We start from the raw sequence: 25527 nt of genomic DNA on the forward strand, positions 1-25527 counted from the left end.
GGAACAGCGGAGTCAGAATTGAAGTCGGATTCGAAGTCAAAATCGAGATTAGTAACTGTCAATCTGATGTAAAGAAGTGTGTGTGTAGCGGTCATATGTATGAACGTCGACCAAAAAAAAGTTAAAACCAACACAAAAAAGTTGATAAATAGCAAAGTTGGGTTGGAACTCTTAAGATGTCACCCTTCTCTGTTGGCGCCATCTTTCCATCAGATTCCATGTATCTTTAAAACACATGTAATCAGTTACTCCAACCCTGTGTGCTACTATTATGAGGCAAAACCCTTGCCTGAACAAATATTTGTGTTGAACCCATCGGAATCACATGACACACAAAACGTAGGTTTCTCTATTGCATCAAGATGATATGGGTTGGGCGCAGTGGTTAAGAGTCCCTGGGTTCGCGCCCAGGCTCTGTCGTAACCGGCCGCGACCGGGAGGTCCGTGGGGCGACGCATAATTGGCCTAGCGTCGTCCGGGCAAGGGAGGGCTTGGTCGGTAGGTATGTCCTTGTCTCATCGCCCACCAGCGACTCCTGTGGCGGGCCGTGCGCAGTGCGCGCTAGCCAAGGTTGCCGGGTGCACGGTGTACCCTCCGACACAATGGTGCGGCTGGCTTCCGGGTTGGATGCGCGCTGTGTTAAGAAGCAGTACGGCTGGTTGGGTTGTGTATCGGAGGACGCATGACTTTCAACCTTCGTCTCTCCCGAGCCTGTACGGGAGTTGTAGCGATGAGACAAGATAGTAGCTACTACAACAATTGGATACCACGTAATTGGGGAGAATAAGGGGTTAAAAAAAAAATATATATATATATAAAATAAAAAGATGATATGGGTTAAGTACTTGCAGTGGCAGGTGACTCAAGACAATACAGTCGCCATGCATGAATCACTCAGTAATGAGGAAAAACATTGGCGAAAGGAAAGCAAATGTAATAGGGGCCGCACTGGCAAAGGATCAAATTTGGGTCAATAAGCAACAAGCCGCCACTCAGCTATTCTGTAGGATAGAACATAGCACAACTTAAGTTCTAACAGACCTCGGAGACAACAACCACTGTGACCATTATAATACCAGCACTCATTTTCCTATGACCAGAAATGTGAGCAATATTACATTTCTGTTAAAAATCTGATATTGCTACTACCGTTGGCAATCGCTCCATCCTGGCTACCTAGTCTCACATTCACACCCACCTGCTGGGATTGGCAACAAAAATACATGGAAATTCTTCCCTCTCTAAAGGGCAGCCATTATCTTCACCTGCACACTGTGGTACAAACCCACTGTGAGGGCACAGTGCCTGGCAAAATGCCAAAGTCAACTAAGGTGACCCATACCGGCACTAAAAACAACCAGGATTTGGAGAAGGCCTTTTGCACTTTTCAACCGCAAGAAAAAATAAGGTCACACCAACTGAAGATGGGGGATGGGGAGTAGTTTGCTTTAGCTTTCACAGCCATTCAAGGTATTTGAGACTGTTCAGTACCATCTAACACTATTAATAGTGAACATATACACATTACAATGCAGAGAAACTGTGTGGATGTCATATGAAAAACAGAAATATACCCGTACACAAACACTGACTGAAAATCAGAACATTGAAAAGCTAATAAAAATGGTAAATCAGTTGTCTGAATCTTGCTGGGAATTTCCCCCCTCCGCATTTAAAGCATTGATGGCAAGGGATTAAGACTAATGATAATGGGATGGATGTATCATCGTTAACCCCCCCAGAGGGAATTCGGTCCCAAGTCAGCACCTAGACAAGTTACTTGAAAATGTTGAACACTGAAAACCCACTTCCATACAAAGTGATGCGGAACCTTGAATAACTTTAAATATGTTGCATATGATGGAAGCATTTTGGGGGGAAATGTTATATTTTTTCCCTCTCATCCACTGCTAAAATAATACTGACACAGCAACTCTGTCAGAAATAATTTACCATAATCCTGTAACTCCAGCTCTTATGTTTGACATTTCTAAATTATTTGTGAACTATGACATTAATGATATCCAATGAGCCCAACCTTTGTTAAATTGAATTGCACAATCCTTCAGACCTTTAAACAGCTTGAATCAAGGAATAATAAAAGGCCCATTTTCTAACAGAAGGAAAGGGTGGGCTGTAAAATGCAGTTTTTTGTACCAGCGAGAGAAGGTAAGTAAGATGAAAGGATAGGACCAGGAAAACAAGAAAACAGTGAAGTCATCGAATAGGTAAAAAAAAAAAAAAAACCTTGAATCCTTTTTAACAAGTCAACAAACTTTCACTGGGTCCAACTGCATCACCAGGACCAGGGAAATGCTGACCAATATATTTTACAAAAAATGTTAATTGTATATTTCGTCTCTCCGTGTTTCAAAACGTTCTTTCAATTCGCATGAGGCTCAATGCATCTCCCCGGAGAAAGCATTCGAGCCAGTGAAACAGCACCCCTCTGTATGTGTAGGCCATCGATCTGATGCTCTCTGGTCAAAAAGAGTATGACATTGTTGGTGCCGTAGCATTGAATGCAATGGAAGCCAGCAAGAATTTGGCCTCCCTTAATAATTAAAAAATAATAATAATAGCCAGTCAGCATTCAGCTAAACTGAGTGAGCTCAACTGTGAATGGTCCTGGTATACCAAAAAAGTGTCAATAGATGCCAGTTTGGATTTTGCTTCCCTCCACTCCAGAAATTGCCAAGAAACTGAAGATCTCGTAGAACGCTGTGTCCGACTCCCTTCACAGAACAGCGTAAACTGGCTCTAACCAGAATAGAAAGAGGGAGGCCCCGGTGCACAACTGAGCAAGAGGACAAGTACATTAGTGTCTCGTTTGAGAAACAGACGCCTCACAAGTCCTCAACGGGCAGCTTCATTAAATAATACCCGCAAAACACCAGTCTCAGAGTCAACAGTGAAGAGTCAAATCATTTCACTACAACAGCAACATCTGCTAATAACACGTATCCCCCTCAAAATTGATTTAATTTATCTGGCGAGTTTCTCCCATTCTTCTCTGCAGAACCTCTCAAGCTATGTCAGGTTGGCTGGGAAGCGTCGCTGCACAGCTATTTTCAGGTCTCTCCAGAGATGTTCGATCGGGGTCAAGTCTGAGCTCTGGCTGGGCCACTCAAGGACATTCAGCCACTCCTGCGTCGTCTTGGCTTTGTGCTTAGTGCAATTGTCCTGTTGGAAGGTGAACCTTTACCCTAGTCGGAGGTCCTGAGCGCGCTCTGAAGCAGGAAGGAAGTTCAATATGGAGCTAGATGTAGAAGGCTAATGTTGAAGAAGGCTAGCTAATGTTAATGAAGTTAGGCTAGCGAGCAAGCATTTTAGCCAGGTAGCCTAGGATATCAAAAAATAAAAGCGTGTATTGTATGACAGTTATATACCTTTTCATCAACATGAGAGGATGGCATTGGCGTTTCTCTACTAGTAGGGTGAGTCAACATGTTGTTTTAACTTGCACACACACTGTGAGAAATTAGAACCATGGTCAGCTATATAATATTTAGCTTACATTATTTGGAATAAATTGTGTTTTGTATCTTTTAATTGTCACTGTATTTAGATTAAGCATAGGCGATTTGATAATATTGAAGTTGAAATGGTGCTGGAATAGTGGAGGCAGCTCCTGTTTTCTTTGCAAATAATTGTTTCGACGTCTAAAATGTCAGAAAAATTAACTTGCTTGACCATGCTGTAGGTAATTTCACTGGACAGAGATTTCTCTCAGGTTGTGATGAAACAAAGGTGTGGTTGAATTTCTTCTGCCACGGTCTTCTTATTGTCTCAGCCTTAGGCCTATATATCACGTTCACAAGGCATATGAACTGACAGGTTAGAGCACACACACACAACGCAATTATCACAACACAAGGTTGTAATGTGTCATTTATTTCCTGGCTTGTCTTCCCCAATGATTTTAGCCACACACCGCTAATGCCACACACCTGAGGTGTCCCTCAGGGCTCAGTGCTGGGTCCCCTGTATTGTTGTGAATGTTTTACATTTGTCTTTTTCAAGATGACATGTTCTACTTGTTGTAACTAGGGGGCACTAATTTCATTTTTGGAAAAATAACGTTCCCAAAGTAAACAGGCTATTTTGTCAGGACAAGATGCTAGAATATGCATATAATTGACAGCTTAGGATAGAAAACACTAAAGTTTCCAAAACTGTAAAAATATTGTCTGAGTATTACAGAACTGATATTGCAGGCGGAAGCCTGAGAAAAATCCAATCAGGAAGTGACTCATGTTTTGAAAGCTCTGCGTTCCGATGCGTTCCTATTGAGCAGTGAATGGGCTATCAACCAGATTCCTTTTTCTATGTATTCCCCAAGGTGTCTACAGCATTTTGATGTAGTTTCACGTCTTTATGTTGAATAATGAGCGTAAGCGACTGACTACATTGCGTAAGTGTCCGGCTGAGGGCTCTCAGAGTAATTCTTGCGTAATAGACAGAGGTAGCTATTTTTCCTCCCGGTCTTACTGAAAATACAGCTGTCGCGGTGGATATATTATCGAATAGATATTTGAAAAACACATTGAGGATTGATTATAAACTACGATTGCCATGTTTCTGTCGATATTATGGAGCTAATTTGGAATATGTTTCGGCGTTGTCGTGACCGCAATATCCGGTCGAATTCTCAGCCAAACGTGAAGATGTAACGGAGTTATTTCGGCTACAAAAATAATATTTTTGGAAAAAAGGAACATTTGTTATCTAGCTGGGAGTCTCGTGAGTGAAAACATCCGAAGCTCATCAAAGGTAAACGATTTAATTTGATTGCTTTTCTGATTTTCGTGACCAGGTTGCCTGCTGCTAGCTAGGCATAATGCTATGCTAGGCTATCAAACTTACACAAATGCTTGTCTTGCTTTGGCTGTAAAGCATAATTTCAAAATCTGAGATGACAGGGTGATTAACAAAAGGCTAAGCTGTGTTTCACTATAATTTCATGAATATGAATATTTTCTAGAAAATATTTTTTTAAATATGGCTATTTGTCAACTAACCAACCAATGATGAAAATCTATTTAATTCATATTCTACCCTACCTGGAGTGAGTGTGATTTGAAACCCGTTGGCCACAAGCCTGGGATCAGAGAAGATGGCCATTCCTCTCAGCTCAGGACTTCCCTTCTCCATTGTACAGAGAGACTGAGTATACTCAGCACCCCCTAGGATACTAAAAAAAGACAAGCACATATTGCATTAACAAAGGACAACAAATCTATACCTGGTACCACATGGGACAATGATCCAAAAATAATCATGTACACTGTACAAAAATATAAATGCAACATGTAAAGTGTTGGTCCCATGTTTCAGGAGCTGGAACAAAAGATCCCAAAAATGTTTCACACACACAGAATGCTTATTTTGCTAAAATTTTGTGCACAAATGTTTACATCCCTGTTAGTGATCATTTATCCTTTACCAAGATAACCTTGTGCCGGGGACAATAAAAATCTACAAACAAATGTGCAGTTCTGTCACAACACAATTCCACAGATGTCTCAAGTTGAGGGAGCATGCAATTGGCATGCTGACTGCAGGAATGTCCACCAGAGCTGTTGCCAGATAATTGAATGTTAATTTCTCTACCATAAGCCAATGTCTCTTCAGAGAATTTGGAAGTACATCCAACCAACCTCACAACACGTGTAACTATGCCAGCCCACACCCGGGCTCTCTTCACCTGCAGGATGCTGAGAAGTATTTCTGTCTGCAATGAAGCCCTTTTGTGGGGGAAAACTCATTCTGATTGGCTGAGCCTAGCTCCCCAGTGGTGTGACTGGCTCCCAAGTGGGTGAGTCAGTGCCCTTCCAGGCCATGCCCCTGCCCAGTCTTGTTTAATTCATAGATTAGGACATTTATTTATTTCAATTGACTGATTTCCTTACATGAACTGTAACTCAGTAAAATCTTTAAATTGTTACATGTTGCGTTTATATTTTTTGTTCAGTATAATTATAAAATTACAATTCTACCCATTAATTTACAGATACTGTATAGCAGGTACCAGATAATGTTACATTATGACTAGATTATATAATGCTTTATGAAATCACTGAACTTATGAGCGAAGAACAAGATTGGGTCAATGTTCATATTTCACTGTTGGGTAACGTATCACTCAGATTTCTCACCTATCTGTTAACTGTATCGGGTTCTGCAGGATCGCGGCTGGAAGTATATTATTCTCCAGAAGTCTCTTAAACAGCAAGGCCTCCTCCACCCGAAATGGATTTAACAACATGAGCTTTCTACCACATAAAACGACCCAGGCGCTTTGAGAGGCCAAGCGGTTTACAAGCCGGAGGCCCTGAGGTCTTGGGTTGCTCTGGAATGAGAGGCGATGAAGCCGCTGCCTGAGGGTAACCACACTGAACGGTAGTGGTTGTGAGGGCTTTGGCCCAAGGCTCCTCTTTTTCTGGGGCTGGGAAAAGAAGAGCTGGTCTAGGACCGGCTGGTTAGAAGGCAGGACCTTGCGTTTCTGGCCCTGGGGCCGACTCAGTGGGGAGACCAGACAGGGCCGCCTCTCGGGCTCTCTCACATCTCGATCAGAGGCCAGCTTGGTCTGGAGGTCATAGCGTTCCAGGTGTTTCTTTGCCTTATCCTCATACCTGCAAGGACCAGAAACCAAATAAGCCAATTAAGAAATGGTATATTATCATCTCACTCAAGGTCTCTAAGAATGTAGCAACAGACCTGGACAGGACATAATTGCATTTAGTAGTTTATTTGAAAACGCCAACTTTAGTCGAATATAGTTAGAGTTTCAACTAAAACTATTTTGACATTCAAATACAGATCTAAGAAAAACAATTTAGTAAAGTTATTTGAAAACAGAAAATATATTTTATGGCTGCCAAATATTTGATGAAGAACCAAAAACTACAACAGTTTAATTAGTCTAAATACTGCATATTATCATAAGCACATGGTTTGGAGGGCTCTTAGAGATGAATCTTAGTATACGCTTATCAACGGGTTGGCAGACAGAATCACAAAAATTAAGCAAGCGCATCAATGTGGCCGGAAGGCGTGGGTTATGATTCTTAACTGACAGATGGCTAGCAACAATGACAAGAAGCTGCCATTGAGACGGTCTGGCTTTGAGGTCTTGATTGATGTCGTGTCTATGCTAATATTGCTAAAATTAGCTAGCTACCTAAGCAACAACTCTACCCTTACTAAAAAAGATTGCAGTTAGGGTGCAGTATAATTGCAGTAACAATATTTTTTACTGCAGTAATTTTGCAGTACACTGCAGTTATTTTGCAATTACTGCAACCAAAATACCACAGTCGGCTGCAGTTAAAAAATGTTTTTTTAAATTGTAAGGGTAACCATGTATTTGAGAGACAAAGAGTGCTCATTGTGCAAATGTATTTATGCTTTCAATAAACATTTGGAGACTAAATATATTTTACATGTTATCAACAGTCTTTGACAACCCAGTCTGTTTTGGCCCACAGTTGCACACGTGTCAGCTTTGTTGCTAAACAATCAACTGTCTATAGCCTAGACTTACATACGAGGGACATGGAATACATTATCATAATGAATAAGACATAAGGTAATAAACTAACACTTGACATCAAGTTCTTATGCATGTGTAGTAACTGATTACAACAGCAACATTTCCTGACATAGTACTTTGCTTTATAATGCATAATATAAGCGGAACAAGGAACAGAACCTATTCCTCGTGTACAGTAGGTAACTCTCAGCTCATTGCTATGCAATTAAAATGCAAGTATTATGCAACAACTTGCTGATAAAATATTGCTCCAGAAGTCATTTGATTACAAGAACTGTTTAATGTTAAGTGTTACCGAGAATGCTAACAGAAACAAAATATGGCTGAAGTGTCAAAAGGAAATCTCAAAACTGCCTTCTTGAATCAACTACATCCAAGGTATGTGGAAAATGTTAGTTTGTATTCTGAGGAGAGTATCCCTTTAAAAAAATATGACAGATGACAAGAAAGACGACAAGAACACTTAGCCTCAGATGGACAGAGGATCGAAGTTGTTTTCGCTAAGCATCCAATGTGCTATTTGCAAATGGCTTTGAATTACTCTGCAGTATTTTTAGGTATCAAAGAAATTGTTTGCGGCTTGCTGAAAGAGTCATACAGTAACTGAGCATAACTTATTTATACTTAATCTTACAGAATAGCATCGGTTTGAACTGATTATGTATACCTTGGTCTATGGACAGTTAAGAGAATGGACATTTATAAAATGTTCAGATAGAAATGTATTGTGTTCATCAAATATGACTGTCAGGAGATTGTGTGTGCTCTATTCATTCAATCTTCAACATGCAGTTCCAGATTTGTATACATTTTTATTTAACTAGGCAAGTCAGTTAAGAACAAATTCTTATTTACAATGGACGGCCTACCCCGGCCAAACCCGGACGACGCTGGACCAATTGTGCGCCGCCCTATGGGACTCCCAATCACGGCCGAATGTGATACAGCCTGGATTCGACCCAGGGAATGTAGTGACGCCGTTTGCACTGAGATGTTGCGCCACTCGGGGGTCCTGATAAAGATACAGTCCTGCCTTTAGTTGAAGATAGCAAATCTAATAGTTTCAGAAAAGTAGTTGCTTTCTCAGCTCTGTATTCAAGTAATCTTTGGGGATCTGTATTCAAATAGTTGTAGTCACCTCCAAAGTAACCATTTGGTCACCCCTGAAAAAAATAGTTACTTTCCACAAAGCAGAGTTAAAACTATAGTTATCCCAGATCTGGTCAGCAATCACATTCAGGATTCCTCCTACATCATCTCACAAGACGCAGCACAAAGTTGCACTGGGTTATAAACCATCTTTAAGATGTTAAAAGGAGTACTGCACTCAAAAATGCTTATTCCTAGGATTTTTTGTTCAAAGCAGTGAGGAAGTGCTTTTTAAAAACACTAATATACCCTTTAAAATTGTCAATCTGAGAATTCAGAACTATCTACAAATTTGAGCTCAGAAAGTTAGTTATTGTAAGCTACTGTGCATTATACAACGGGTGGGTCTAATCCTTAATGCTGATTGGTTAAAACCACATTCCAGCCAGTGTCTATTCCAGTTACCACTGTGGAATATTGACATTAAAATGCCAATTTACTCTGTTCCATCTGACTGCGCAATCCACTGTCTCATCAGCCCAGCCAGACAATTTATAAACCTGATCTCCACTAAAAAGCATCTAAATATTATCTCACATTTCTTTTAGACTAACAGCAGAGATTTGCATAAACCTTGCGGTCTGTCTCGCCAACATTTGCAACATCGTTTCAATATTCAAATTCGATCTCCAGCTGTCCCATAGTAATGAACGTGTCGGGAGTCCGGACAATATATTATTGGCAGGCAGGCAGCGTTTCTCAGCCAGTTGAAATCATGAATCAGCTGGCATCATTTATATGGATATATATAAAGAAATGTCAATAAAAAAAAAGATCAAATGAAATGAAGTGCAGCTAGTTTGCAGTCTTTCCAGCCTCAGTTTGAAGTGATTGCGTTTGCGTTGTTGTAACCCTCTGAACAACAGCGTCCTGACAATTGAGCACATTTTGCCACTATGCCATGATTCCAAACAAATGTCACTAGAAAACAGCTTAAACAAATGCAAATTTTTGTCGGGACTATATCTTGTGGAAGGATGAAATAGCATGAATAAATTAATCAAAATAAAGTTTAATGAAAATATGTCTATTATTTGAATATGTTGGTAACCCATTGTATTAAAGATATAATGCCCTCGAAGTGGGTGTTTGGAGGTATATATATATATATATATATATACATACATACATACACACACACACATACATATACACACACATATAGATGTGTGACTCGTTTCAGGAAACTAGGCGTATGTCGCGCGTCAACAATGTTGCTCTCCACTTTCTGGAGAACCGACTTGAGATCAGTGGAATGCCCCCAGTTGAATTAAAGTATGATAGATAAGGAGGGAGAAAATTCTGCCGTTTGATTGCAATTATGCAGAGGGAGTCGAAAAGAGAACACACAAAAGGCTATTGTATAAAATACCTGTCTCCAGATTACATCTTCAAAAACAATGGCATCCGTGACAAAGGGAGAAGATGGTCTTGCAAGCTACATTTTCAGATATTAAGCAATTCTAATTTTGTCAGAAAATCATTTTCATTTCAAGTTAAGGCTAACTTCATTTCAAGTTAGCTGGATCGCTAGTTAACGTTACAAATAATATTACTACACAGATCATAAATGTATCTCAGTGCCATTTGCATTGCAAGTTATAGCCTAATGTTAGCTAGCTAACATTGAACCTGGTTGGTTAGCTACCTGCAGCTTCATGCAGGGTAGTAACATTATGAGTTGGGATTATGGTTCATTGTTTAACTAGTTACATGTCTAAACTAAAAGACTCCACTATGCAAGTAACCATTTCAATGGAATGTTGATGTCACTGCGACAACTGGCTATCTACCCCGAATTCAGAGCACTCATCTGAGAGTACCAGAGTGCAGAATAGCTGACGAATTTATGAACGCTCAGCACCCGTTGAATATGGCCACTGTCAGTAAATGTTGGCAAAAAAGCGCAATTAAATTGTTGCCAGCAGCACAGTTAGTCACCAACGCTCTGGATAACATAAAACAGCCTAACCAGCTCTGAGAGGGCGAGTAAAATGGTCAGAGTGAGCTGTTCTCGCATTTGTGTCTGGAAGTAGCTAGCAAGTTAGCCAACGTTAACAGCAGTCAAGTACCCAAGCTAACTGGCTAGGTCAGAATGCTCGGATCAACCCTAATCCTCAACCAGAGCCTACACAGTGTGCGCTCTGAACGCTCCAAATTTGAATTTATGAATGGACAATCTGACAGTGCTCTGCGTTTACAAATGCCGATAGCGCACTGACACGACAGATTGAATTTACTTTTCTCAGAAGTGAGGTTAAATCAACTTTCAAAGCAGAATTACTTTCCCATTGTTCCTCAACTGTAGTGAATGATATATCATTTTCTAGCTCTGAGTGTACTTTTATCCAATATAAAAAGCACAATTTAAAATGTTGCTACATAAGGCCGAATCGAGCCAGTTGGTCACATATTGGCACAGTTTGCCGGCCCTTGACTTTTCAGCCCTAACACCTGTGCCAATAGATCATCAAAATACCGGTTTCTCGGGCATTATCACTTAATTACACACTGCATATCAGTTTGCAAGCTCAGCTTATTAGTTGTAATGCCCTAATCTTTTACAATTAGTTCTTCTGGCTTATTCATTCAGAACCAATTAATCTACGGGAATGATGTTAATACACTACCGGTCAAAGGTTTTTAGAACACCTACTCATTCAAGGGTTTCTCTTTATTTTTACTATTTCTACATTGTAGAATAATAGTGAAGACATCAAACGTATGAAATGACACATATGGAATCATGTAGTAACCAAGAAAAAAAAGGGTAAAACAAATCTAAATATATTTTATATTTGAGATTCTTCAAATAGCCACTTTGCCTTGACAGCTTTGCACACTCTTGGCATTCTCTCAACCAGCTTCATAAGGTAGTCACCTGGAATCCATTTCAATTAACCGGTGTGCCTTCTTAAAAGTTCATTTGTGGAATTTCTTTCCTTCTTAATGCGTTTGAGCCAATCAGTTGTGCTGTGACAAGGTAGGGGGGCATAGAGAAGACAGCTATTTGGTAAAAAAAACAAGTTAATATTACATCAAGAACAGCTCAAATAAGCAAAGAGAAACGACAGTCCATCAATACTTTAAGACATGAAGGTCGGTCAATGTAGAACATTAAGAACTTTGAACGCTTCTTCAAGTGCAGTCGTAAAAACCATCAAGCGTGATGATGAAACTGGCTCTCATGAGCACCGCCTTAGGAATGGAAGACCCAGAGTTACCTCTGCCGCAGAGGATAAGCTCATTAAAGTTACCAGCCTCAGAAATTGCAGCCCAAATAAATGCTTCAGAGTTCAAGTAACAGACACATCAACATTAACTGTTCAGAGGAGACTGCGTGAATCAGGCCTTCATGGTTGAATTGCTGCAAAGAAAACACTACTAAAAGGACACCAATAAGAAGAGACTTGCTTGGACCGGTGGAAATCTGTCCTTTGGTCTGGAGTCCAAATTTGAGATTTTTGGTTCCAACCGCCGTGTCTTTGTGAGACGCGGTGTGTGTGAACGGATGATCTCTGCATGTGTATTTCCCACCGTGAAGCATGGAGGTGGTGGTGTTATGGTGTGGGGGTGCTTTGCTGGTGACACTGTCTGATTTATTTAGAATTCAAGGCACACTTAACCAGCATGGCTACCACAGCATTTTGCAGCGATACACCATCCAATCTGGTTTGCGCTTAGTGGGACTATCATTTGTTTTTCAACAGGACAATGACCCAACACTGATCCAGGCTGTGTAAGAACTATTTGACCAAGGAGGACAGTGATGGAGTGCTGCATCAGATGATCTGGCCTCCACAATCCCCCGAACTCAACTAAATTGAAATGGTTTGGGATGAGTCAGACTGCAGAGTGAAGGAAAAGCAGCCAACAAGTGCTCAGCAACTCCTTCAAGACTGTTAGAAAAGCATTCCTCGTGAAGCTGGTTGAGAGAATGCCAAGAGTGTGCAAAGCTGTCATCAAGGCAAAGGTGGCTATTTGAAGAATCTCAAAAAACAAATCTAAATATATTTTATAACACTTTTGGTTACTACATGTTTCCATATGTGTTATATAATAGTTTGTCTCTTCACTATTATTCTACAAATGTAGAAAATAGTCAAATTAAAAGGAAAACCCTTGAATGAGTAGGTGTTCTAAAAGTTTTGACCGGTAGTGCAGGTTGATTGAAGGTGTCACAAATTGCGACCACTTAAATATCCTAAATTCACATATGGAATCTTGATTCAATTTACTCTGTGAATCTAAGTGGGTCCCAGTGACATGCAGTAAATCATAGCTTAGAAAATGTGCAGAAAATGTCAAGATGAAAAACATCTGCTACTAGTAGTCAGATGGGGGTGGGAGGTGAATCACTCAAAATGGAAGTTGGGGACTGTTAAAATATCCAGTCTTGACCTTCCACTTGGAATTGTCCACATTCCTGCCAATTAACATCAGCGGCAGTGTGTTGAGGTTTTCTAGCTGCTGTCAATACATAAACTTAGCAATAACTACTGCTTGTATCCAAGTATGATCAGATATTGGTTCAAAACACTAAAATAAGTGTTTAGCTCCACAAACCTCATTCATTCAAAAAACACAAATCTTTCTCCGCATTATGTATGGCATCTGTTTGGCACTTCCTTTCACAAGGTGTGTGTTAATGTATTGAGTCGGCAAATAAAGAAACCCATCCCATTTTACTGTCAATCTGCCTGAGTCGTTTATGCCCTGAAACACCCCGTTTAAATTTAAGGAAACAGTCGCAAGTGAAACAGAAAACAGCAGTCCAGGGTGACAGAATAAAAAAGTAATTGAACCCAATTCAGAATGCGCAAATCATTGTTGTCAGAGGGACACGTCTCCATTTCTGGGAAAGTATATTAAAAATAAGCTAAAAGCGGTCCAAAAAAAATAGTTTACCTTTTAAAGTTTGTAAACTTTTGAAGTGCAGAAGCGATACCAGTATTCTAATGTGAAAGGCTCCAAAAGGAGCATTTGTGGGGAGCTCAGGGGACAGAGAAAAATTTGTGGTGCTCCCAAAATTCTGGAGTAATAGTCAGCGTTGCTATATAAAAAAAAAAGTTCTTTAAAGTGTCCATCTATACTGTAAATCACCTTCTACCAACGCCGTACCTTCTGGAAGTCCAAACAGTACAGCCTTAAGACAAAGGTCCACCTACACAACAGCAATGTAAAGCAGTAAGGCAATTTAAGTCTCCCTGGATAAAGTGTGCGGTTTCAGATTCCAGCCAGGTGTTGGTTATGCAGTGCACACATGGGAAATAAGGGAGAGATCCTCAAAAATCCTCCCAGCAGCTACAGTGTCCACTAAGACTGACTACAGTGGACTGTGCTATACTCAATGTTTCAAGCTACTGCATTATTAGGTAACACTATGTTTGCATTTAGAGCCTGGCTTTCATAAGAGAGGATCAAAAGTATATAGTGCGTGCAATAAGAAGTCAGTGCTTCTCTAGCACAGGGAGGAGGATCTGGTCTATACATTTAGCTGGAAGACAGACAGTGCTTTTGTTATCTTTCCTCATTCTATTGCTTAAAATAATCACAACAAATAAAACATTGCAAGAGCTACATCAAGTGTGGGGGGGGGGGGGGGGGGTCTGCTAACTTCCATTCCCACACGCTTCCAAGTAAATAACCCTATGGGTTTATGGCACTGCATCCCCACATTCAACTGACCTGTGTTACTAAAGTTCATGGGAGAGCGATAACGATTCGTAGAAGTGGCGTGCCACTTAACAGCAGCGTCGAAAAGAGCCAAATATTTGCCTCCTCTTATTTCATGTTTAAGACAGCACTAACACATGGCGGGATTCTAAAACAGATGTCTTTTTCCATACACTCGTCCATACCTTACATAGGTTCCACACGTAGGCTAATGCTGATACACATTTTCCATCCTTTCAACTGGTATTGCAGTAATCTACGATAAATTCAGTAGAGTCTAATGATGTTATTCCATGTTGTTCGGTCTCGGTGGATTGAGATCAGAAGATAACGCCGTTTATGATTGGATTTACTGGCCTGTGAAAGCGTATCTGGATGTTGTTAGAAGTCCAGAAAATGGTAGTACGACATGCATTGCTCATCTTTGATACGTTCGATTAAAATAATTCTACACCGTTAGGAAAGCACAAAGGCAAGTTGCCTTGTGCGGAATCATGAGTCATGCAGAACCTATTACAGTGTGCTGTGGTATGGATACTGGGGAAAAAAAATTAAAAAATAACAAAATAACAAAATGTAAGATGTGCAACATTTGTGTAATTCCCCAAAGTTGCAAAATGTTCAAAATATTGATAGCACTTTATAATAGCTCCACATAATAAAGCATTTATTTATTAATTAGTAAATCATTTATTCATAAATGATTAATCATTACTAATTTGTAAATGTTAGTAACCTGGTTATTCACACATTTATAAACAACTTTTAAAGTATTTAATAATGATTCATAAGATGTTTAAAATGGTTCCTTATAAAACATTTACTAATCATTAGTTAAATATTATTGTGTGGTCTCATCTAAAGTGTGGGCTATTTATACTTTATAAATACTAACAAGTGATTCTTGGCAGTGACTTTTCTACAAAAACAAAAAGTGTGTAATCAACCAAGAACTAGAATCTCACATAATTTGGTCAGCTGTGCGATAAAGTTCTGGGTCCATGTGTGTTAGAAATTGGGAGTTCCGGTTTGCCCTCGCAAAAGGAAAGCCAAAGTCCGCAGTTAAAAGACTGAAGCAATGGAAACAAAAAGGTGAAACATGAACATTTCTACCTGCAAATCACACACAAAGTCTGAAGTTTACGTACACAACCAAATACATTTAAACTCAGTTTTTCACAATTCCTGACATTTAATCTTAGTAAAAATTCCCTGTCTTCGGTCAGTTAGGTGAAATGTCAGAATAATATAGCAGAGAGAATGGTTTACTTCAGCTTTTATTTCTTTCATCACATTCCCAGTGGGTCAGAAGTTAACATACACTCAATTAATATTTGGAAGCATTGTTTAACTTGGGTCAAACGTTTCAGGTAATAAGTTGGGTGAATTTTTGCCCATTCCTCCTGACAGAGCTGGTGTAACTGAGTCAGGTTTGTAGGCCTCCTTGCTCGCACACGCTTTTTCAGTTCTGCCCACACATTTTCTGTAGGATTGAGGTCAGGGCTTTGTGATGGCCACTCCAATACCTTGACTTTGTTGTCCTTAAGCCATTTTGCCAGAACTTTCAAAGTAAGCTTGGGGTCATTGTCCATTTGGAAGACCCATTTGCGACCAAGCTTTAACTTCCTGAGTGATGTCTTGAGATGTTGCTTCAATATAGCCACAATTTTCCTACCTCATGATGCCATCTATTTTGTGAAGTGCACCAGTCCCTTCTGCAGCAAAGCACCCCCACAACATGCTGCTGCCACCCCCATGCTTCACGGTTGGGATGGTGTTCTTCGGCTTGCAAGCCTCCCCCTTTTCCCTCCAAACATAACGATTGCCATTATGACCAAACAGTTCTATTTTTGTTTCATCAGACCAGAGGACAATTCTCCAAAAAGTACAATCTTTGTCCCCATGTGCAGTTGCAAACCGTAGTCTGGCTTTTTTATGGCGGTTTTGGAGCAGTGGCTTCTTCCTTGCTGAGCGGCCTTTCAGGTTATGTCGATTTAGGACTCGTTTTACTGTGGATATAGATACTTTCGTACCTGTTTCCTCCAGCATCTTCACAAGGTCCTTTGCTGCTGTTCTGGGGATTGATTTGCACTTTTCGCACCAAAGTATGTTCATCTCTAGGAGACAGAACACTTCTCCTTCCTGAGTGGTATGACGGCTGTGTGGTCCCATGGTGTTAATACTTGCGCACTATTGTTTGTACAGATGAACGTGGTACCTTCAGGCGTTTGGTAATAGCGCCCAAGGATGAACCGGACTGGCTGATTTCTTTTGATTTTCTCATGATGTCAAGCAAAGAGGCACTGAGTTTGAAGGGAGGCCTTGAAATGCATCCACAGGTACACCTCCTATTGACTCAAATGATGTCAATTAGCCTATCAGAAGCTTCAAAGCCATGACATCCTTTTCTGGAATTTTCCAAGCTGTTTAAAGGCACAGTCAACTTAGTGTATGTAAACTGGACCCACTGGAATTGTGATAGTGAATTATAAGTGAAATAATCTGTAAACAATTGTTGGAAAATTGACTTGTCGTGCACAAAGTAGATGTCCTAACCGACTTGCCAGAACTATAGTTTGTTAACAAGAAATATGTGGAGTTGTTGAAAAACGATTTAATGTTTTGTAAACTTCTGACTTCAACTGTATATGGACACGCCTTCAAATGTGGCCTTCAGCCACACCCGTTTCTGACAGGTGAATAAAATCAAGCACACAGCCATGCCATCTCCATAGACAAACATTGGCAGTAGAATGGCCTTATTGAAGAGTTCAGTGACATTCAACGTGACACAGTCATAGGATGCCACCTTTTCAACAGGTCAGTTCGGAAAATGTCTGCCCTTGTCAACTGTAAGTGCTGTTAATGTGAAGTGGAAACATCTAGCAGCAACAACAGCTCAGCCACAAAGTGGAAGGCCACACAAGCTCACAGAACGAGTTCCAAACTACCTCAAAGAAACGTCAGAGTAAGAACTGTTCTTCTGGAGATTCAGGAAATGGGTTTCCATGGCCGAGCAGCCGGCTGGAGTGGTGTAAAGCTCGCCACCATTCAACTCTGGAGCAGTGGAAACGCCTTCTCTGTAGTGATTAATCACGCTTCACCCTCTTGCAGTCCGACGGACAAATCCGGTTTTGGCAGATGCCAGGAGAACGCTACCTGCCCCAATGCATAGTGCCAACTTCTCAGATAGAGTTCAGTGTGTCAAATCGGAGGGCCTGTTGTCCGGACCTCTGGCAGTCTCTAGGGGTGCCACAGGGTTCAATTCTCGGGCCAACTCTTTTCTCTGTATATATCAATGATGTTGCTCTTGCTGTGTGTGATTCTCTGATCCACCTCCACGCAGACAACAACATTCTGTATAGATCTGACCATTGGACACCGTGTTAACCTGTTGAAACTCCCCATCCCGGATCCGGGATCGTGACTAAAGCCTCAGGCTCATTAGCATAACGCAACGTTAACGATTTCTGAAAATCGCAAATAAAATGAAAATAATGCGTCTGCTCTCAAGCTTAGCCTTTTCTTAACAACACTGTCATCTCAGATTTTCAAAATATGCTTTTGAACCATAGAAATTGACTAATTTGTGTAAGAGTATGCTAAGCTAGCTTAGCATTTTGAGTAGCATTTAGCACGCAACATTTTCACAAAAACCAGATAACCAAATAAATAAAATAATTTACCTTTGAAGAGCTTCGGATGTTTTCAATGAGGAGACTCTCATTTACATTTTACATTTAAGTCATTTAGCAGACGCTCTTATCCAGAGCGACTTACAAATTGGTGAATTCACCTTCTGACATCCAGTGGAACAGCCACTTTACAATAGTGCATCTAAATCATTTAAGGGGGGGGAGGGGGTGAGAAGGATTGCTTTATCCTATCCTAGGTATTCCTTGAAGAGGTGGGGTTTCAGGTGTCTCCGGAAGGTGGTGATTGACTCCGCTGTCCTGGCGTCGTGAGGGAGTTTGTTCCACCATTGGGGGGCCAGAGCAGCGAACAGTTTTGACTGGGCTGAGCGGGAACTGTACTTCCTCAGTGGTAGGGAGGCGAGCAGGCCAGAGGTGGATGAACGCAGTGCCCTTGTTTGGGTGTAGGGCCTGATCAGAGCCTGGAGGTACTGCGGTGCCGTTCCCCTCACAGCTCCGTAGGCTCTCAGTTACATACCAAATGCACAGTTTTTCCTGAAAGCGTCTGTGTGTAGGAGAAATCGTTCCGTTTTGTACATCGCATTTGGCTACCGAAACGAACCGAAAATTCAGTCACCTACAACGTCAAACTTTTTCCGAATTAACTCCATAATATCGACCGAAACATGGAAACGTTGTTTGGAATCAATCCTCAAGGTGTTTTTTCACATATCTCTTCATTGATATATCGTTCGTGGAAGCTTGCATTCTTCTCTAAATTCCATGGAAAAATACTTGCAGCTGACTTTTGCACACCAATTTTGGCGCAGGACACCGGGCGGACACCTGGTAAATGTGGTCTCTTATGGTCAATCTTCCAATGATATGCCTACAAATATGTCACAATGCTGCAGACACCTTGGGGAAACGACAGAAAGGGCAGACTTACTCCTCTCGCATTCACAGCCATATAAGGAGACAATGGAAAACAGAGCCTCAAAAATCCTGCTCATTTCCTGGATGCCGTCTCATCTTGGTTTTGCCTGAAGCTCACGTTCTAGGGCACGCACAGAAAATATCTTGGTATTTCTGGACACGTCAGTGTGTTTTCTTTCGAAAGCTATCAATTATATGCATAGTCGAGCATCTTTTTGTGACAAAATATCTTGTTTAAAACGGGAACGTTTTTCATCCAAAAATGAAATAGCGCCCCTAGAGTTTCAACAGGTTAACAAACCTTCAAACAAGCTTCAATGCCATACAACACTCCTTCCATGGCCTCCAACTGCTCTTAAATGCTAGTAAAACGAAATGCATGCTCTTCAACGGATTGCTGCCCGCACTCACACGCCTGTCCAGCATGACTACTCGGGACGGTTCTGACTTAGAATATGTGGACAACTACAAATACCTAGGTGTCTGGTTAGACTAAACTCTCCTTCCAGACTCACATTAAGCATCTCCAATCCAAAATTGGCTTCTTATTTTGCAACAAAGCCTCCTTCACACATGCTGCCAAACATACCCTCATAAAACTATGCTATCGATCCTTGACTTTAGTGATGTCATTTACAAAATAGCCTCCAACACTCTAGCAAATTGGATGTAGTCTGTCAAAGCTCCATATACTACCCACCACTGTGACCTGTATGCTCTCGTTGGCTGACCCCCGCTACATATTCGTCGCCAAACCCACTAGCCCCAGGTCATCTATAAGTCTTTGCTACTTAAAGTCCCGCCTTATCTCAGCTCACTGGTCACCATAGCAACACCAACCCGTAGCACGCACTCTAGAAGGTATATTTCACTGGTCATCTCCAAAGCCAACACCCCCCGCCTTTCCTTCCTGTTCTTTGCTGCCAATGACTGGAACGAATTGCAAAAATCACCGAAGCTGGAGCCTTATATCTCCCCCTCGAACTTTAAGCATCTGCTGTCAGAGCAGCTTATCGATCACTGTACCTGTACACAGCCCATCTGTAAATAGCACACCCAACTACCCCAGTATCTCTACTTGTACATCTATCACTCCAGTGTTAATGCTAAATTGTAATTTCACCACTATGGCCTGTTTATTGCCTTACCTCCCTAACCTTACTACATATATTTTTCTATTGTGTTACTGACTGTATGTTTGTTTATCCCATGTGTAACTGTTGTTTTTGTCCCACTGCTTTGCTTTATCTTGTCCAGGTCACAGTTGTAAATGAGAACTTGTTCTCACCTGGCCTACCTGGTTAAATAAAGTTGAAATATACTTATTTTTTAAACTGTAAAGTTAGGTAGAGGATGAATAATGGTCTGGGGCTGTTTTCATGGTCCGGGATAAGCCCCTTAGTTCCAATGAAGGGAATTCTTAATGCTACAGCATACAATTACATTCTAGACAATTCTGTGCTTCCAACATTGTGGCAACAGTTTGGGGAAGGCCCTTTCCTGTTTCAGCATGGCAATGCACAAAGCGAGCTCCATACAGATAAGGTTTGTCGAGATTGGTGTGGAAGAACTTGAGCAATTAACCAACCCCATTGAACACTTTTGAGATGAATTGGAACGGCGACTGCAAGACAGGCCTAATCACCCAACATCAGTGTCCGACTTCACTAAAGCTCGTGGCTGAATGGAAGCAAGTCCCCGCAGCAATGTTCCAACATCTAGTGGAAAGCTTTAACAGAAGAGTGGAGGCTGTTATTGGAGCAAAGGGGCGACCAACTTCATATTAAATATTTGTAGGACAATTCATATTTCACACGGTCATGTTTGTGTTTCCATCTAGTCTACAACATGTCATGGAACTTCTGGAAGCACGGCCCCATCCTGCAAAGTGGCACAGAATACGTAGAGCACCTAAAAAGAGGTTTCTACACATCTCACACTTTCTGCCCCGTGTCCACTCAGGACGCACACCACACCCCCTCTTGCACCCTCAAAACTTCACCTGCTTTCAAATGAGTTACAACCTGGTCCACGTGAACCAATATAAGTTCCTACCACTTAAAGATCACTCCAAAACTCCTGGCACTGTCACTTCAGGGCCAGGCTGTGTGGTTCAAGGGTGAATGGTTGGACTTCGAGACACACTCGATGGAAACATAGGCTCCTCTCATGTAGGCTCCCCTCATGTGTGCTCTCCCCCCCCCCCCTCCTTTCACTCTCCTCTTCCTTTCTCCCTCCACATCTCTAACTTGTCTTCCTCCCTCCACATCTCTAACTTGTCTTCCTCCCTGCCTTTCGCTGTGAGCCCTGAATCTCCACATCACTTCCTTCTCTAACACTGACCTAGAGTAACAGAGGGAGAGGAGCAACGAATAGGATACAATTGTGGTTAGGAACATAATCTCGCTCTTCCTTCTGCTCTTTATTCTTCCTAAACCATACACATACTCTCTTCCTAATAAGGGGTTCCATAAAAAGATAGTGTGACAGTTACACGCCTCCCATTCCACACACACAAACTCCGTCTCCTCCAATCAACTCTAGCTTTTTTGCCTGACAGACTAACTACAGAGTTTGACAATGTTCGCTGATTAGTTACGAAGCTGGGCCAGTTTCCAAATGAATTGCATCGGAAGAAACAGGAAAAAAAACAAGCATCTTGTTAGCTGGGAATGTAAGCAAATATACTATAGCAGCAAAAGGGGGGGGGGGGGGACCAACTTCATATTAATGCCCATGATTTTGGAATGAGATGTTCGACAAGCAGGTGTCCACATACTTTTCGCCATGCATTGTACACTTCACATTTCTACCTCAATCACACATCAGTAGCGAAGGAATAAAAAGTCCACTAGTTGTAGGCTACATCTCCCCGTTTCATGATTAACTACCACTCACTAGGTTGACATTAGCAAAACAGTTACATTACAACTCTCCCTCAATTCCTTGCAACAGTTTCACGGTTTGTGAATAAAATGGTTGATATATTTCCTTTAACATCCTGTGTTGTATGCTTATTCTTTAACCATTGGTTATGCTCTTGGCTATTTTGAGAACTTAAGGAGCATCAGCTTATATACTTATGAAGCATAAATAGGCCACACTTGAGGCCAAGCAAAAATACTTAATGATTAGTAAATGGTTTATAAAAGGACCCATATCAAACATTGTATGAATGGTGTAATGATTGGTAAATTAATAAAGTATTTAACTAATCCATTATAAATGTGTTATTACATGGTGTTATTATAAAGTGCTAACAAAATGATCCAATAATTTTTCTAAAACTATATTCATTCATACACCTAACATTAGGAACACCTGATTTTGCCCTCAGAAGAGCCTCAATTCGTCGGGGCATGGACTCTTCACGGTGCTGAAATGTCCCACAGGGATGCTGGATGTCCTTTGGGTGGTGGACCATTCTTGATACACAAGGGAAACTGTTGAGCGTGAGAAACCCAGCAGTGTTGCAGTTCTTGACAAACCAGTGTGCTGTCACCTAATACCATACCCTGTTCAAAATGCGCTTAAATATGTTGTCTTGCCCATTCACCCTCTGAATGGAACACATACAGAACAATCCACGTCTCAATTATCTAAAGGCTTAAAAGTAATTATTTAACCTGTCTCTCCTCCCTTTCATCTACACGAGTTGAAATGGATTTAACAAGTGACATCAATAAGGAATCAAAGCTTTCACCTGGTCAGCCTGTCATGGAAAGAGCAGGTGTTCTTAATGTTTTGTATAAGTGTATATCATCCGTTTCGTTCGCCTACATCTTCTTATTTGTCGAAAACGCAACAAATTGAAATACTAGAACATATTCATAAATCAATACTTTTTTGATGCATCTGAAATGTGGCCCATCTTTTGCACTTGCTGATTAAGATCTTTGACGTCTTCCTTCAACTAGGAATAAGCCGCACCAGAAGGGCGAGACAGAGGAGAGGGTTAGTGCGTGTCCACATACAGAATATTAAGTTAAATCTGTTAAGCGTCTGACTAGCAAAATACTTTTGAGTGCCTAAGATGCATGGCATACTTTGGAAAAAGGGGAGATATTTCATCATGCAGAATACCTGTTTTACAGTGGAAAATATTGACCATGTAACCTAGTAATCAGATTCAGTTGTCTGGAAAATATAAACATAGCTCATCTCAACAATTCTCTGTCTGGGTAGCAACATGAATATGCCAAGCAAAATTTCCTGGGCCATATTTTACACATGCAAGTGACAGGTCAACCTTTTTTTTTTTTTTTTTTTACCTTGCTTATAATAACAAATGGAAATAACTGCTTTGAAAGTGAAGTCTGGAAACCCACTTTTTTCGATCCTCCTCCCCCAGGTTTTTCCATCTCTCCTGCACGGCAGTGGTGATGTCCTGGAGGCTGGCTGTGGGCTTCTCCTGGAGAACCGATGCCCGGGTCTCCCTCTCAAACAGGGCGGCAGGGGACAGGGGTGTCCTCATGGCACGGTTATTGATCAAGTCGTAGGCCGTCAGCGCCGCCCGTTTCTCCGTTATAGCGTTGGACACCTTTTTGCCAGGGCTGCTCTCACCCTTGGCCTTGACCTGGCCAAGGTCACTGCTCCATCCGGTGGCCAGGTGGATCTTGACGGGCTGCAACGGCGCACCTGTGGAGGGGTCTGTCAGAGCCGTTCCTCGGCTCCAACTCACTGCTGATAACTGCTCAACGTCTTTGCCTTTGTCATGACCTTGGTCGTGGTTGTCAAGCCTCTCCAGGCCTTTGGCCGTGCCTGGATTTGTTGTTCCGGTGCCGGTCGAAGCCATGTAATCTTCCAATTGTGGAAATGCCAGGTCAAAGTCCCCTGGATTTAGGTTGACTATCCAGTCTTCAGAGGAAGAGGAGGAGCTAGTGTCTGCTGTCTGGTCACCAGCCACTACCCTGGATAGAGGGCCATCACTGCAGTCAGATGGAGCTTTGGCCACTCTGACACTGTGCTCCGCAAGACTGTCCTCTAACTCAGCGTTTCCCCTACAGTCGCCCAGTGATGGGCCAGCATGCAGGCCGCTGCCTCCATCATATTCTGTAGTGACTGGTGGAGCCTCAGTGGCAGACCCCAACCCAGGGCCATAGAAGGAAACCAACAGCGTCTCCACTGCAGCCAGCACAGCCACCTGAGAGTCAAAGTCTCAGTGAGAAATACCACACACACACACACACACACACGAATGCCCATGCTGTTCACTTTTCCCTTTCTGTTTTACATGAAATGGCTGTGCAACCAGGTAACTGTTCATTTAATTTCTGTGGTTAATTACAGCACTGGTCAGCTCCTCTTATTTCAAATGGTGGTGGGTGCAGAACTGATTGTCAACTTACTGTTTACGGTCAGCACTTTCTATTTTTATAAAATCAAGTTGTTTTGAGGAGTTACATTTAAGAGAAGTTCAAGTTAAGAGACCGTAACGTTTACTAGCCAAAGCAAGTACGTGGATTCCTTGCTGTACCGCAGAGGCTACACGTAAGGAAATTGTGAATTTGCTAAATGGATCTTGCATTGCACATTCGCAGTTGAATCAGTCTGAAAGCCGAAATGTCTAAGTTGACTGGTAACTGGTTCTGCAGCTACCCATCATATTCTGTTTCCCCTTAGTTCTCTAATCTTTCAACCAGTCTGCAAGGAAATGGATAAAATAATAGAAAACGGCACCTTGTTCTGGAGCAGAATCTGGGTCTTGTCGGGTGTCAGGTTAACGTCTACAGTGGATGAGGGAACAGTGATATTGAGCATCACAGTGGGATAACGATTGAGGGCAGAGTCTGCCGGGTACTGAGCCAGGAAGTGCTGCCGGACCACCTGATGGTCAAGCAGAAAAGTATATGAACTGCAATGATACTATGAGCAATGCACCACTTTGTTATGTAAACGCTACAACACTGTCAAAGTGACAGTATCAAATGACAGAGAGCCACATTGAGGATAATAGACAGGCTTATACGATGACAAAGTAATACTTCAGAGGACTGCAATGGAAATAAGCTTTTGGGTTTTATTCTGTATGCATTGTCTTCAGCTGGAGTGACGATGTAAAATAAAAAAATACTACTGGGTGTGCTTCTAGTGCCTGAATTGATGTGATAAAAATAAATATAATAGGTTTATAACACTAATATGAACCACTGTTTAAAAAAATATATGTTTTTATTATCCTTGAAACTACTAGTAATAGTTTGATAGTTGTAGCCATCAATTGTCCCATTAACTTCTTTGATATAGGGGGCGCTCTTTTAATTTTTGGATAAAAAAAACATTCCCGTTTTAAAGATATTTTGTCACGAAAAAAGATGCTCGACTATGCATATAATTGACAGCTTTGGAAAGAAAACACTGACGTTTCCAAAACTGCAAAGATATTGTCTGCGAGTGCCCCAGAACTAATGCTACAGGCGAAACCAAGATGAAATTTCATACCGGAAATGCCCCAGATTTTGAATGCGCTGTGTTCCAATGTCTCCTTATATGGCTGTGAATGCGCAAGGAATGAGCCTACACTTTCTGTCGTTTCCCCAAGGTGTCTGCCGCATTGTGACGTGTTTGTAGGCATATCAT

The 25527-nt window shown here is 41.4% G+C and overlaps 1 protein-coding gene across 3 annotated transcripts in view; it reads right to left on the reverse strand.

The window, feature by feature from the left end:
• Window positions 1-25527, reverse strand: part of pms1 (PMS1 homolog 1, mismatch repair system component) — a 65739-nt gene that overhangs the window by 18509 nt on the left and 21703 nt on the right. For all 3 annotated transcript variants that reach the window (XM_064975831.1, XM_064975830.1, XM_064975833.1), the window contains exons 8-11: window positions 24628-24774; window positions 23277-24091; window positions 6159-6635; window positions 5064-5194 (exon numbers count right to left, since the gene is read on the reverse strand). In XM_064975831.1, coding sequence (XP_064831903.1) covers window positions 5064-5194; window positions 6159-6635; window positions 23277-24091; window positions 24628-24774 — 1570 coding nt within the window. The remainder of the gene's footprint in view (window positions 1-5063; window positions 5195-6158; window positions 6636-23276; window positions 24092-24627; window positions 24775-25527) is intronic.

This window comes from Oncorhynchus masou, chromosome 10, assembly GCF_036934945.1.
Source record: "Oncorhynchus masou masou isolate Uvic2021 chromosome 10, UVic_Omas_1.1, whole genome shotgun sequence".
NCBI classification, from domain to species: Eukaryota; Metazoa; Chordata; class Actinopteri; order Salmoniformes; family Salmonidae; genus Oncorhynchus; species Oncorhynchus masou.